The 15,839-nt window shown below is 38.3% G+C and overlaps 2 protein-coding genes across 2 annotated transcripts; one reads left to right on the top strand and one right to left on the bottom strand.

The window, feature by feature from the left end:
* The first annotated feature begins 1,238 nt into the window (after nucleotides 1-1,238).
* On the top strand, nucleotides 1,239-9,711 carry trpa1a (transient receptor potential cation channel, subfamily A, member 1a). Its single transcript, XM_043219783.1, has 27 exons — nucleotides 1,239-1,358; nucleotides 1,702-1,852; nucleotides 1,948-2,123; nucleotides 2,263-2,370; nucleotides 2,450-2,558; nucleotides 2,653-2,798; nucleotides 2,885-3,021; nucleotides 3,110-3,158; nucleotides 3,256-3,355; nucleotides 4,043-4,143; nucleotides 4,288-4,457; nucleotides 4,570-4,734; nucleotides 5,186-5,300; nucleotides 5,382-5,548; nucleotides 5,617-5,707; nucleotides 5,808-5,867; nucleotides 5,931-6,029; nucleotides 6,110-6,180; nucleotides 6,260-6,413; nucleotides 6,498-6,587; nucleotides 7,303-7,472; nucleotides 7,574-7,703; nucleotides 7,787-7,969; nucleotides 8,197-8,265; nucleotides 8,347-8,451; nucleotides 8,701-8,810; nucleotides 9,080-9,711. Exons 1-27 carry the CDS (start codon nucleotides 1,239-1,241, stop codon nucleotides 9,294-9,296), a joined length of 3,363 nt encoding a protein of 1,120 aa, XP_043075718.1. The 3' UTR covers nucleotides 9,297-9,711.
* dnajb6a (DnaJ heat shock protein family (Hsp40) member B6a) lies at nucleotides 9,469-15,624 on the bottom strand. Its single transcript, XM_043219771.1, is given in 11 exon segments — nucleotides 9,469-9,904; nucleotides 9,991-10,140; nucleotides 11,773-11,843; nucleotides 12,216-12,319; nucleotides 12,322-12,395; nucleotides 12,548-12,700; nucleotides 12,906-13,019; nucleotides 13,158-13,214; nucleotides 13,730-13,839; nucleotides 13,963-14,048; nucleotides 15,470-15,624. Coding segments are annotated over 10 exon segments (969 nt in total). The 5' UTR covers nucleotides 14,031-14,048; nucleotides 15,470-15,624; the 3' UTR covers nucleotides 9,469-9,836.
* Nucleotides 15,625-15,839: the final 215 nt, after the last annotated feature.

Below are 15,839 nucleotides of genomic sequence, written 5' to 3'. Positions count from 1 at the left end.
AGATCAGTTCATAAAATTGAGAATTATCATGTAACTAGCTATTTAAAAATTATACAATACCCTTTAATCTTACCGTGGAAAGAAAACTAATCATACTGTGGATACTATGTGGAGTCAAGAGACCTATTGCTTAGGTAACTGTAGGAAATCTTTATTGTGTTTAAAATCAGAAACCTTCAATTTGTGCTTTGAACTTGAAGGAAAAAAGTTATGAGGCCTAGTGTAAAGCAAACATCTACATGTTACCAAACCTCACATGCTCATTAGATTAGGCATGAGCTGTTTGCTTTATCGAATAAAAAGATTGTTATATGATTGGTTGGTTCTGCTCTGAATTATTTATAGTGTTTATAGTGAGTGTATAATAAATCTATTATGGATATGTTATTTAGTTTACAAAATGTTTGCGTGAAACACGTTATTATTTTTTAAATATTTTGTATGGGGGACACTACAGTGTTGTATTGCCAGGCTTGAGTCGTACTCCTCACAATTATCTTCATGAGCAGTAATGGCCCATGAACAGAGCCAGGGGTTTATGCCTCTTTGGTGCTCACAGGAAATGATCTTGGACCTGAAATGGACCACTCTGAGGCTACTATGTCACCTCTTAACTCCTAAATCATTGATTGATATTTGCAAATCTCACAAGTAATGCTTTATTTATTGAATTACCTGAAAAAAGACGGATGATCTAAGTAAAATATAATTAACATGAATTAAACAGAATCACAATTATATCATTTCATACATAAAACTTAATAATGCAATATAACTAGTGGAACTTGATTCTCATCATCCATAAACTTATGTTTTTGCTCTTTTCTAAGTGCACGAGTACGTCTCATTAGGAACCAGCTGGCTGCATCAGAAAAACAGTAAAGGCTCTATTGCTCTCTCTCTCTCTCTCTCTCTCTATTAGTGAAACAGTGTAATCTGATAACCAGCACACATCTAACTACACTATAAAAACACACTCACTGACAGTAAAAAAGCCACACGCAAGCCAATATAGAGGAGATTCCAATCAGGTAAGAACGGACCTCATCAATAACATCTTCAATAATTTATTATGTTTGTGTGATGTTTAAACTCGATTCTGATCTGTTTCATAAAATGACTGTTTTGACTGACGCTTGTGTGTTTGAAAGGCAATCAGATGCTCCACTGCGTGTGAGCGAGTGGGTTTTAACAACAGATGACACCTTATCTAATGTTTTTCATAGTTTATTTCCAGGATGACTAAAAAAACAGAAACGACACATATCTCCAGAACGGAGTCAAAATCTAGACAACAGTCATACGACAGCGTGATGGATGGGGACGAGAGCAACCAGATATCTGCCAATGTTTTTGAGGTACTCTGATTGCCTAAATTCAAAATTCCACATAATCACTACCGCTGAAACGTTTTGGTCAGCAAGATTTTGAAAGAAACCTTATCGCACAGAGGCTGACATATTTTTCAGGATTCTTATTCAGTGTAATATGTTCTTCCTGCATAAAAAAATTCTTAACAGAAAAAAATAACTCCAAACTTTTAATTGGTGTAGAACATAAAATACAGAACAAAATATTTTAGAACTTTTCAGAGAGAGAAAACCGTGTGCGATGCCTTTAGTTTGCCCTGTCTGACAGTACCGTGAGATGACAGCTTGTGCAGGTGATCTAACGTTCCTCATGACTGAATTTTAAACTCAGTGGACTAAGCAAGGAAACATAGACGCTCTGGAGAAGCACACCAGGTACCTGGACATACGTGACAACATCGGTGCCAGCCCAATGCACTACGCCGCATCCATGGGACACTTTCGCATCGTCAGACTAATAGTGCAGTTCACTGGAACACAAGGTACGCAGAAACACGCCTTTAGACATTCATTTGTTTGAATTAAGGACAAAATATGAAACTAAACTAAAATAAAAATGTCATTTTTGGCACTGCAGAGCTCAATGCCAGGGATGAGGAAGGGAATACCCCTCTTCATTGGGCTGTGCAGAAGGACCAGCCAGGAAGCTGCTCTGTGCTTCTGACTCAGGGAGCAGATCCTAACATCCTAAACAACAGCCAACTGTCACCGCTACATATGGCGGTCAGCCTGGGTAAAAATTTTGTGTTAGAGGTGGGTCAGCCTGCTCAAAGCATCATACAGTATTATATTTATCACCCTCATTTATCATCCATATTTGTGTTTTTCATTGGAAGCAATATACTTGGTCTTTCGATGTAGATGACATTACTACGCTTTTGGCTTTCAACAGCAACTTGTCTCACATAAACAAACTGATGTGAACCTGGAAGGGGACTTGGGAAACACCCCTGTCATTTTAGCTGCTTCTTTGGACAACCACGAGGCTCTGGTCATACTGGTAAATTAGATGATTTGAAATATTATTTCTTTCCGTTTCTGATGATCGTATAACCATTTAATCATTGTCTCTGCTTCAGTACAAGCATGGTGCAAAGTTTTGTCGTCAGAACAAGCTTGGCCATTTTCCGATTCATGCTGCTGCTTTTGCCGGAGCTAAGAAATCTATGGAGGTCATTCTTCTGAAAGGTGAGATGTTGTATCACCCAACCATCTGTGTATTCTGAGCCTGAAACATTATATTAGTACTTTGAGCCCAAAAACCTTTTCTCATTTTTCACAGGAGAAGAAGTTGGACTGTCTATTGACACCCATATAAACTACGTGGATAAATCTTGCAGCAGTCCGCTCCACCTGGCCGTACGTGGAGGAAATCTCGACGTCATTAAACTCTGCATTGCGTATGGAGCAAAAATTGAACAGCAGCAGGTAATGCAAGATTTTTGAAAAAAACAAAACAAAAAAAACAATCGACAATGTCTAATCTGGCACTTTATAACATTCTTCTTTTACAGTGTGATAAATCCACTGCTCTTCATTTTGCGTGCAGTCAAGGTGCCACTGAGGTTGTTAAAGTCATGCTCTCGGCTTATCATAAATTGTGTGACCTTATCAACATCACTGATGGGGCCAACCAGACACCTCTACATAAGTACTTCAACTATAGTAAACCTCTCTAAATGATACTAAACAAAACAACATATCTGAGACATCTCTCCTTATTTACTTTTCCTTTGCAGAGCAGCCATTTTTGATCATTTTGAACTCTCGGAGTACCTTATCTCACAGGTATGGCACTGCAGATGTTTGTAAGTGAATAAACTATGCTCGTAAAATTAAACATGAAATGCTGACAATTACCATAAGCTGGATATTATTGTTCCAGGGTGCTGACATTGACTTTGTTGACTGCAAAGGCCATTCTCCACTTCTTCTGGCAACAAGCTGCGGAGCATGGAGAACAGTCAATCTGCTCCTCTCCCATGGTAACCCTGACAAATGAATATCAATAATAACAATAATAATAACAATAACTAATAATAATTAGTATACTTGCTATTATTATTAACATCATCATTATTTTATATCTTATAACAGTGGTTTTGTCTTATTTTAACCCTTGTGTTATGTTCCTGTTTTTTCTCTGTTTTTCTGAAGATATTTTCATTTTTTTTTTAAAATGCTTGTTGATTTTTAAAAATTTTACTAAAGCTTTGCTCATACAGGATATAACGATATATAACAACATCTGCCAATTTAAAAAAAAAAACCCAATAAATATATTGGCCATGTTTTCCCCACTTTGTTACGCTTCCTAATCAAAAATTGTTGACCTTTTTAAAATTTGATTTTAAATCTCTTATTTCAAAAATTATATTAATGAGGTCTATGACCCATCAGTTCCAAAAAGTAATACAAAACCTGTGCTAATCGAAAGAAAACAGAAAACAAGAAGATTGAATCCATGACTTGGCGATAATATAGCAACAAGAAAGATTTATGACCATTTTTAAAAGGCCTCTTATTTTTGAACAGGAAAACGAAATTGATAATAATAGGTTAAAACACTTTAGGTCATCTCGAGGCCCCCTTGGAGATTAGCTAATTTATTGTAATACTCTAAATAATGATTAGAAATAACACTAAAAAACACTATTAAATGTGTTTGGTAGGAGCTGAGCTGAAGAAAAAAGACAAATCCGGTTGCAACTTCTTGCATTTGGCTATCTTGCAACCCAGGGGTTTGAAAAACCTGCCCACAGAGGTACTGCAGGTAAAACCCATCTTTCTGTGAATTACTCCTTTTCACAACTTCCTTAGAGATCCTAAACTTAAGCCACTGCTACCCCCTACTGGCAGTTGCACTAAAAAGAGGCTGCGCAAAGCTCACAGAAAGTCTCCTTTGGTTCATCCGCAGCACGAGAGCGTGAGAGAGCTTCTCAATGATGAGGATATTGAGGGCTGCACTCCCCTCCATTACGCCTGCCGACTGGGAATACCAGAGTCAGTGAAGAACATGCTGGGATTAGAGGTCTCGCTGGACCAGAAGTCCAAACAGAAGAAATCTGCACTTCATTTTGCGGCAGAGTAAGTCTGTTACTCTAAATATTCATGAGAAAACAGTAGAGAGCGGTCTTATCAACTGAAGGAAAGCTCCAATTGCATATAGTTTTGAGCATCACTTTCTGTTTCTGCTGAGATATGGGAGGATCAACACTTGCCACAGACTTCTGGAGATGGTGACAGACACGAGACTGCTGAATGAGGGGGATGAGAAAGGACTGACCCCGCTGCATCTGGCCTCTCGTGGAGGTCACGTTAAAGTCGTTGAGCTTCTCCTACGCAAGGGAGCGCTGTTTCACAGGTACAAGTGCTTCACTTTTTGCCCAGCATGAATCTAATTGAAGCAACATTGAAGCAACATTACATTACAGCCTTTGTAATGTAATCTGTAAGCCAATGTAGCATGTAACAGCATCTAGCTCAAGGCTATATTTTTAGGTATCACTTTATATACTTTCAATAGTCCACTTTAGACATTCTACTAACATTCTACTAACTAGCAGTCATTAGAGTATTAATAGAATAGATCTTTTGATGGGTCCACAACTTACAGCATACTAGAAACACGTACACGTCAACTAAACCTACCCTAATAGTCTACTCTGGGAGTTAGTAGACATGTAGTTGCAAATGAATGAGAATTAGTTGACATGTAGTTACAAATTTACTTAGTAGTTAGTAGAATGTCTGAAGTGGACTATCGAAATTAAGTGAAACCTATTTTTATGCATACTATATTTTTATATATTTAGTGACTACAGAGGATGGTCATGCCTTCATCATGCTGCGTCTGAAGGATACACGCAGACCATGGACACTTTGCTGACATCTAACATCAAACTTCTGAACAAAACCGATGGAGATGGGGTAGCTTGTGTAATTTGCTAAAACACTCTTGACACAACTTGGTCACGGCTGCTGGTTAGGTTAAATATTGATCTCTTTCAGAACACGGCTTTGCATCTGGCCGCCAGGGCAGGTCATGTGGCTGTAGTGAGACTGCTTTTATACAGAGGGGCCAAGATCATCCTTAACAAGAACGATGCCTCTTTCCTGCACGAGGCCGTACATAATGGGAGGAAGGAAGTCACCAACACGGTGATCGAGAGCGAAAGGTCAGCCAACTTCTAGAAATCCTTGTTTCCTAGTTTCTTCATTTATATCTCATCTTTGTTGACCACAGATGTGAAGAGGCGATGACTACGTACAAACCAAACTCAACAAAACGTTGCATTGTCATGGACATGATTGAGTTTCTTCCGGAGTCCTTTAAAGTGAGCTTTTACGGTTTTTACTTCATAAGTCTGACATTTCAACTATGCATTTTTGTTAAACCTTATACTCTAATCAGCAAGGCATTGCATATTCCCCCAGCATCTTCTAGACACTTGCATAAAGGAATCAGAGGAGGATGTGAACAGCACCAATTACTATGTAAGTTCCCTTTTGTTTCTTGCTTAAAGTAACAGCCTCTTCAACTAAAACTTTGTTCTCCAGATTGAGTACAATTTCAGGTGGCTTCAGCATCCTCTGCAAAACCTGAAAAAGACAGGTTTGGGAAAAGACAACACCTACAAGCCTCTCAGCGCACTAAATGTTGGTACTTACTCACTTACTTCACTATATTCTGTGTTAACTGCCTATGGGAACCTTGAGAAAATGTGTGTCCGCTACAGGCTATGGTGAATTTTAATCGCGTCACTTTGCTGACACATCCAGTATGCAAGAAATATTTGGAGATGAAATGGTGAGTTATACAGCTGAAACCCAAATCTGCAATTTTTGAGGTCTCAGCATCCTGAGCTAAAGAACATTCTGTTCTACAGGAATGCCTATGGGATCAAAGCACATCTGCTCAATATGACTGTGTATGCGCTGGGGGTGTTTCCACTGACGTATCTCATTGTGAACCTGAAACCCACATTAGTCACTGCAAGAAATGTCACATCAGTCAACATGGTCTGCACGTCCCTGTACAAGGTACGAAAAATGGAGCTATAGCGTGTTGTGATGTTGTATATACACCAGAAAACAAAATATCACCAAACTTCTTTTTCTATACAGCAATCCTATATAGTCACAACAAGCATGCTCTTGGTTCTTGCAATGAATATGTATGCAGTTGGGAAAGAGATCTTGCAAATGACTCAGCAGGTTTGTATATACGGTGCTTTATATACACTATAGTTTGTATAGTAACTTGTATGTATCAAAATAAGTAAGCAAGCAAGCAAATAATCAAATGCGAATGAACAGTGCTGGTCTGTGAGGAGATCTGCTTGATATGTATAATGTTCAATTAGTCAAATAACTAATTGTAACAGGTTTGATTTTTATATATTTGTTGGCAATTATAATCCCGTGAAAAATTTTTTTTTTTTTTTTTTTTTATAAAACAACAGAACAAATACAGAATACGTTAACTTACCTGTGCGTAGAAGAACTTCGTCGTTGGTGAAAATGTTACGGTAAAAAAGTTCAGTCGACGTGTTGTCAAGTTTACCAATCTGGATTTCTTTCAATTTCTGTCGCAATGAAATCATTTTAAGGCTCGAACGAGTGATAATTAATTTGTTAAATAAATACGGAAGGACGCTCGTTTAATTTCGCCACCTTTCCTCCAAACTTTGGACGTATTTAAAATAACGCTGCTTTATTTGAATATGAATTCTGATTGGCCAGTTGAACAACAAGGAGAGATACGTGATTGGGCAAAAATAAAAACGTAGGTTATTACGCAATTCTCCTCCGAAAATGTTGCGTTTTCGCATCCGTGGTAAGAGTTTTTGATAAGGGACCGCTTGAAAAGCTTTGCACCCTAAAAGCTAAAGCATGCCTAATCGTGTGGACTGTGTCTTGCTCGTGGAAGCGGCTGAATTATTTGCGGGATCTGTCAAACTACATGGACTGGGGCGCTGCGATCTGTTCTCTGGTGTTCGTGGTGCCGATGCTGCTGAACGCCAAGAGCTCCTGGCACTGGCAGGCTGGGGCACTGGCAGCTCTGGCCTCCTGGATGAACCTCCTCCTCTACCTCCAGCGGTACTGGGCTGCTAGAATGACAGTTAATACATCCACAGAACGGAATTATTTAACAAGCAATTCATTTTCAAGGACTTATCTGTAGTCTCCCGTGTCTTCAGGTTTGAACGGATTGGTATATATGTGGTAATGTTTCGGGAGATCTCACGGACGCTGTTGAGCATTATTGTGCTGTTCTTCTACTTGATACTGGGATTTGCTTTGGCCTTCTATGCCTTGATGATCGAGCAGGTGCGTATAGAAGTGTTACAATATATACTAGCCTGGATGCTTAGTTTTATAAGCCAAGTTTAATGTATGAACTTATTTTACAGCAACATTTTGGAAGGATGTTCCTATCACTGCTGCAGACCTTTGTCATGATGGTTGGAGAAATCAACTACCAGGACAACTTCTTGAAACCCTTCCTACAAGGAGACCTTCCTTTCCCCCTTTTGACACTGGCGATCTTTATTTGGTTTGTCTTACTCGTGCCTATTCTCCTGATGAACCTTCTGGTAGGTCCAAATGAAAACAGGGTCTCAATTACATATAAAATAGCAGTATGTAGCAGTATATAAATGTAAAATTGCACTATGCTGGACTGCATTTCCCAACAGCATTGTAAGCTTAAGTACACTGTAGACACATCGAAACCAAAGGAGCTACAATCATCTTAAATTTACAATGCTTTTGGGAAATGCAGCCCTGGATTACTTCTCAGACTCCTGTATTTTGAGTTTAGATTGGTTTGGCTGTTGGAGACATAGCAGAGGTTCAAACAAATGCATGCTTGAAGAGGATTGCAATGCAGGTAATTCAAAACCAACACTCTAATCCGGTGTCCTGATAAGTCTCCCTAAAAACAATGAATTGTGGTCAATGTTCTCCGCAGATTGAACTTCACACTAATCTGGAGGAGCGTCTTCCTTATTGGTTTATGAAACGGGTGGACCAGGTCACCATCAAGGAGTTCCCAAACAGATGCTTCAGTGGAAAGGTCAGACAGTCCAACACAATAATACAATAAGATAAGATAATGTTCATGTTTTAAAGGGCAAAGTTTGGCAGTTGTGCAGTAGATGATAAAACAAATGCTTTCAAATAAACTAAAATATTTGAACCAACTAAAACTAGATCTTTGTAAAAGAGCTCTGTCAAGCTTTTTTCCACTCTAAAATTGCTGAATATTTTTAAATGGTAATAAAACGACTCGTTTGTAAAGCAGATTTGATGTGTTTGTGAACAGAAAAGATGGTTTTTCGGTGTGAATGAGGTGAGGAGGTCTAGGACCCGTCTCAGTCCTACCATCCACCAGTTAACTCCACTGGAAAGGGAGCTAACCAAACAGAAATACAGGTACGACAAAAACAAAACCCTTAACACTGAATTAAATCCAGTGTATAACTAAATTACATTTCTTAAATAAAATTAAGGCTGTGAGGGATAAAAGCAAATACATTTTTTTAACGGATCACAAAAATGTGATCTAGGACCTTAATGCCGTGTGCCATTGCCAGGACTGTTAGTCTCTCTCTCACAGCCTCGTTTTCATCTGTGCTAAAATCAACATGGCATCTAACCTGACTAAAGTCTATAGCCTGACCATGTGCTGTGAACTTTCTCAGGCTGAAGGAGATGTCAGAGACCATGGAAAAGCAACACAACCTGCTAAAGCTCGTAGTGCAGAAGATGGAGATCAGCTCAGAAGCTGAAGAACACGACGGACCCCCGGTCTTTCAGGAGCTGAAAGAGAAGCTCCTTACCAGGAGCAAATGGGGTCCACTGCTCAGGGCAGTGACCGCCAGAAAGAAGGGAGTCTGCAAATTCATGAAAACGGCATGAACAAGCCATTGTTTTAAATGAGATGTAGTATTTACTCAAACTGTGATGATGTGGCCAATATTTAGTGGTATGACTATGCTTCGATACAACAACCAAGGCTGAAACCAAATATCAAGCATCTGGAATTGTGTTTACATCCAACGTGTTAAATGTTACAAAGTGTGACTGTAAATTTAAATTCAACCAAAGGCAAGTCCGGTTTTATTACTGAAAAATCCATGTACATTTGTTGTGTTGCGTTTATTCATTCAATAAACTGTGTGGATCATGCAAATGAGAAATGCTTGCACATTTTCATTAAAATTATTCATTCTCATTCTTTAAATTTGTGCATCAGTCACAGTTTTTCAGAGCAGATAATTAACTACTTGTTACCGATTAGTAGCGGCTTTAAAAAAAAAACGTAAAAATAATTTTACTTTTGCGTTAAAACAAAAGTAGTAACAAATTGCTAGCTAGTTTTTCCAGCCTCAACACAGAATATCCACAGCTACAGTATGTCAGACTATCAGTACTATGAGTGGAGATGCAGAGACAAATTTAGGACTCTTTGGCCTTTTTGGTCTCTCCCTTCACCGTCATTCTCTTCCTCTTGACTCCAGTTTGCTCTGTTGAGATACATAACTTTTAAGTATCACAAAGATTATGTTCGAGCTGCTGGAATCTCACACGAAATATGAAATGGGCTTCTGACCTTTGCCTGTAGTTTTATTTTGCTCCTCTCTCTGAGCTGACTGCCTTGCAGAATGTGAGGAGGAGGAAGAGGAGGAGGAGGAGGAAGAGGAGTCAGGGAGCTCCTTCCTCTGTCTGTGACCCTCCAGCATGCCTAACTCCTGGGCTTTTCCTAGAGAGAGGGGTGTGGTTCAGTTTAGAAGGGGGCAGAGCACTATTTTAATGAGTGTATTAATATCTGCCTTTAATTTAAATGTTTGTTTTTTTTCTAACCAGTTAATACTTTTTTTACCAGACAGTTTTCCCAAACTGTTTCGTTGATGATAATTCTGCGTGATGCATACTACACCTCTGACATCCAGAGATAGAGATGCATTTAGAGAGCATAAAACAAAACAAACAAAAATAAATAAATAAATCACAAAGCTTGTTAGTTTTGTTAGCCATGCATTCTGGTAGCACTGCAGCCCGCTTCATTTGGCAGAGTTGGAAGGCATTGATCAAGGACACTAAAAACGTTATGCTGCGTAAGAGAATTAAGACTATAAAATAGTTTGAGACATTGTTTCAGTAACTTTTATTTTCGAAAACCCACCATAGTTGTCAAAACCTTAAATCTTTACAACGTTTAAGTTACCTTTCCATGAACACTTAATATCGTTCAGTAACAAACACTGTTAATGTTGCATTGTGTAACATCTTATTAATAATTAATTAAAATGTTTAGAACTGATATACATGCATTCCTTATTTAAAATGTACCTTATTTTAATCTTTGTTTATTTGTCATATTAACTGCGCTTCTGGTTTTAATATACATCAAACATTAATAATGATCAATGTACATTTATAACCGAGGTGAGAAAAAGATTACTCGCTCTAAACTCCAAAAGATGCAGAAAAACACTACACATATTTTGTTATAAAAGAGTAGAGCATTGTTAGTTTAAGCAAACAAGCTGCGACACGCTCCTGCAATGATTGGATTTGGAACAAAAATCAAAGATCACTCTCAGTTAAAGCAAAACTACATAGACCGCAGAGCTGCCACATCCCCAAAAAGGATGAAACTCATTTATTTAGGTTCAAATTATTTTACAAAGTACACAAAGTTACTTGAATGGTCATAAACCAGTTATATTATGAACTCCGATTCTCATCAGGTTATTTAGTAATAACATTACAACTATAAACAACATTTGTTGTCTTACATGCAACAATGAGGGAAAAAACAAAACAAAACAAAAACATTTTCATTAATTAAAAATAATAAAAATTGCATATCAGTACAATGAATCTAGCACTCTACCAGCATTTACAAATATGTTTAACAAATGAATTAGACAAGTTGCTATAAGGTTTGAACAGTAAGTTACGTAGTCCATTTCCACACTCCACACAGTTGGTAAAGTCATGCACAATGCACAATCCTCTTTCTCTTTTCAGCCCAAAGCACTATTCAAAATGCAATGTGCATTCATGAGGACACTGCAACACAAAGTGCTCGCGAAAAGAAGGAAGGAAAAAAACAAAAAAACTAATCTCACATTATGGTCCCAAATACAAGTATAATTACATGTACCCTGCGCAAAATACTGACAGTCCCCATTTATAAATATATAAACAAAAAAATTGTTCAGAAACAACGGTCTAAAAATGAAAAAGGGAAAAGAACACAACAAACAAGCAAAAAACGCAATGTACAGACATCTGAACGACAGTACTAACATTGTTTGAGCTCAAGTTTGTGCTGAAAGGGCTCCATTATCTTACTTGTGTTCCAATCGCAGCAGTTGTTCCTTACCATTTATGGTTAGAGATTTTAACTGTCCATCTTCTTCCACTTCTACACGCTCCTGTCCATTCTCCACGATTCTATCAAAACATATATATTGCACTAAATATCTATGAATTACAGGAATCATTTCAAACGCTGGTTCAGGCCATGTTGCTCAAGTGCTTACTTTGAAATTGCTACGCATCTCGAACCTAACCTGCTTAAAATGAAAGTAAGCCATTTCTCGTGAACGTCTACGAGTAGACAAGAAAAGTGCAGTAAAGGGTGAAAAAGGATACTTAATGTAATAAGAAATAAAAATAGCCGTTTACAGTATCGGGTAACATAACGAGCCGTTCTGTACAGCTAAAATAACTAGAAGCAAGACACAAAAGCTTCATACAAATGGCCACATCCACTTTTACGTTAAACATAAGATGGATAAATTACAACTCTGGAAAAATGCCTACCTTTTTGTAGTGATTTTCCTGCCATTGATGAATTTAGTGGAGGTGGACACAGAGCGGAAACTGCCCATGCCTCCGCCACCTCCCCCCTCCCCCCCCTCCCCTCCCCTCCTCCTCCACCAAATGAAGTTGAAGAGAAAGAAGTAAATCCACCTCCTCCCATATGGCCAAAGGGAGAGAAACCTAACAAAAAGAGAAAAAGAAATGCACTTCCTAATCCACGTTGATGTAAATGTACATGTGCTCACGCCTATAAAAAGATAGCTCGCGTGTGTACTTTTACACCAATTGACAAGATTTTGAACTGAAGCAGAAACACATTTAGAATATCTCACCTGCATCAAAAGATGAAAATCCTGCCCCAAAAGGTGGGAATCCCCCAAAACCTCCAAAGAAGGACCCTCCTGTCCGGCTCCTGCTCATGCCCCGCTGGTGATGGTGGTGCCGCCGACCTCCACCAAAGAAGTCATCATCAAATGGATCTCCACCTAAGAATGAGGCATTTATAGACCTTACGCAGCTCCACCTCTTTTCTGTACTGTGCTTGTTTTTCTCATTTTTCTCACTTCACAGACATTGTGTGTTTGTTTCTCTGGCACATAGGGTGGAAAGAATTGACTAAAATCGAATTTGACAATGAATGCAAAACTACAACAACAAAAAAACAACAACACTAAAAAGGTAAATACTCACCAAAGAAGTCTGCAAATGGATCTTGTCCACCAAAGAATTCCCTGAAGACATCCTCTGGATTACGGAATGTAAATCCTCCGAAGTGGTCATTATTAAAGTGTCCTCTTCCTCCTCCTGTCCAAATGATGAAAAATGTGACGGGTTTAAACAAAGCGTATTTCCATATTATTTAAAATTTATTCCAAATTTTGGATTAATAAAAAAAAGGACCAAACACCATACTATTAAAATTTGCAGAAGGATCTAATTTACCTCCACCTGGAGTTAAGCCTTCTTTTCCATACCGATCGTATACGTTCCTTTTGTTTGCTGTGAGAAAGCAAACCAAGTCTATTCTGTTAATGAACTCATAGTAAAGCTGAAAATGCTAACAAAAAATTAGCACAACATCTATCAAGAACAGAGTAATTATATTACTCATGCAGCATCCCTGAAGGCACCAGATACAGTGGCTGTAGTGTCATCAGTCATTATATTAATATATTTAAAAAAAGAGTGGTGACTGTTAAACCGCCGAACACTACATCTAGTGCCCCAAGAGTGCAGAGTCTGTACAAGGCTGATAAGGCTTTGTTTAGCAGGCAGTGAGAGTGTGTGTAATCAGCTGGGCCACATTTGGCTAAATACAAAAAAAACAGCTTGCTTACAATATACTGAGAATCTACAGCTCCACTGATCTGACATATTAAAAAACCCTTCCTGTTAGTAAGTGTAGAGCTCATAACAAAAACAGTAAAGTAAATATCAAATGAAATATCTATTTTTATCATCCATTTGAATATGTATACCTTTTAATATCTAAATATCCTTATGCTAGGACTTACCATCTGATAAGACTTCATAAGCTTCTGAAAGCTGTTTAAACTTCTTTTCCGCCTCTTCCTTGTTATCAGGATTCTTATCTGGATGCCACTTGAGAGCTAGTTTCCTGTAACTACAAGGGAAATACAGAATGACTGGTGCCTGTATTTTTGAAATCTGAATTACTATTAAATGTAGAATAGCATGCATTGTAAGGGATATTAAGAGGACTAAGTGAAACCAAAGGTTAACTTACGCTTTTTTGATGTCATCTGGAGATGCAGTTCTCTGCACCCCTAAAATCACGTAATAGTCGTCATCCATGGCCACCGACTTCAATTGCTGCCAATAAAAAAGGGAATAAACAACAATAAAAATGATTAGCACATATCTGCAGGCACTATAAATATATACACTAATGTACCGTTTAATTTGATGCATTCATTTTTAAGGCCTCTGATTTTCTATTGATTTTATGAAATATGCAAGAACAATGTCCATATTGTTATTACTATTTAAAACAAATATCTATTGTTTTGAAGCGTCATAACATACAGGCCATAAAAGGCTCAGGAACGACTCATGATTAAAAAAAATAAAATAAATACAAGATGTATCCTACTGCTTTAATTTTTCATCTCTTAGAAACATTGTTCAGTACTTGCGTTTGGACACATTTGGACAAAATCCAGCATCTACGTGAGCCTACGCATATAATAAAGCAGCACTCGATTTGTTTTGATGTGATTATGTGACTAATTGGAATCAGCCTGTGGGCCAGTCACATTTCCTCACTGATGCTAACAGTCTGTTTTCATTTCAGAACCAAGAGAGCAGCATGTGATGCCTCTATTTTGTCCCTCAATGACCCAGAATCAAGCTCAACTCTCATTCTTGTGCGGCAATCACCTTGGGGCACAAACTTCATATCGTGATGGGTTTGTTTTCACACAACACATAATATTTTGAGGTTGGAAGAGAATGACTCATGTGCAAAATAAAGAGACGGAGAGGTGCTACAGACGTCACATTGTCATTATCCAATTTACACTATGAAACATACAGACGTGAATAGAAGCAATGATTTTTGGTGCATTGCAAATAATGTCCACTTAAATACCCCGAATAAAAGCAGCAAAGGCAAAGTTCACCTGTATAAAAAAAAAAAAAAAAAAAAAAAAAAAAAGAAAGAACGTTCTGTGGTTACTTACTCGTCCTTATGGCATCCCAAACCTGCATGACTTACATTCTTCAATGAAACAACGAGGAAAAAAAAGGTCTCTGTAACCATTCACTTCCATTTAATGCACAAAAGATGCAATCTGAAAAATGAGGATGTCATTCTGACAAAATACCTCTTGTTGTGTTTTGCAGAAGAAAGAAAAGGACGTCATGCAGGTTTATAACAGCAAAAGGGAGAGAAAATTGACCGATTGTTCATTTTTGGGTGAACTATCTCTTTAAAGCTTCTCTGTCAACAAGCTAGCCAGCCACCAACAATGCTATCAATAAATCCCATCAATACCTTCTTCTTGACTAATTAATAGCTAACCCCCTTTTTAATCCACACTTTCAGCACACCAAAACATCGGAACAGCGGTGCCACTTGCTGTTATTCATATTTCGACCTGGCAACCTTGGCATCTTTTAGATGAGCTAGCCAGCTAGCATCAATGCTATGAGTTGGCGAGCAGGTTTTATCATATATGTCACAGAGCAAAGCTCTATCGTCAGCCTTAAAACACACTCGACGCTTAACCTACCTTGTGTTTTAACTGCCAGAGGCAGCTGCTCTGTTTTCGGTCCTCTAACCTCTGTCTGCGGGACGCTGTATCGAGCTGATGTGACAAGCAACGAAGCGTCCGGAAATAACACGAATCTTCTGGGGGGTTTTAGAGAGATTTGACGTCACGTCCTTTTTGAGGTATTCAAAGCATTCGCGCCTTTGGTTGTAGTCTCGCGGATGAAATAATTTCAGTGGACTTGACAGCTGCTTTATGATGTCGTAAAACAATCGGCTTTGTGCGTTTTCGCCTGCTGTATGAAAAATGTGGGCTATTACGATTGCGATATTTCATATTAAGTAGCCACACGACCGCTTCCTTTCCCGCGGACACGTTTATATCAGAGAGG

Source organism: Puntigrus tetrazona, chromosome 2, assembly GCF_018831695.1.
Source record: "Puntigrus tetrazona isolate hp1 chromosome 2, ASM1883169v1, whole genome shotgun sequence".
In the NCBI taxonomy this organism is placed as follows: domain Eukaryota; kingdom Metazoa; phylum Chordata; class Actinopteri; order Cypriniformes; family Cyprinidae; genus Puntigrus; species Puntigrus tetrazona.
Note: the sequence above shows the minus strand (reverse complement) of the source record. Positions and strands in the feature narration are given on the sequence as shown.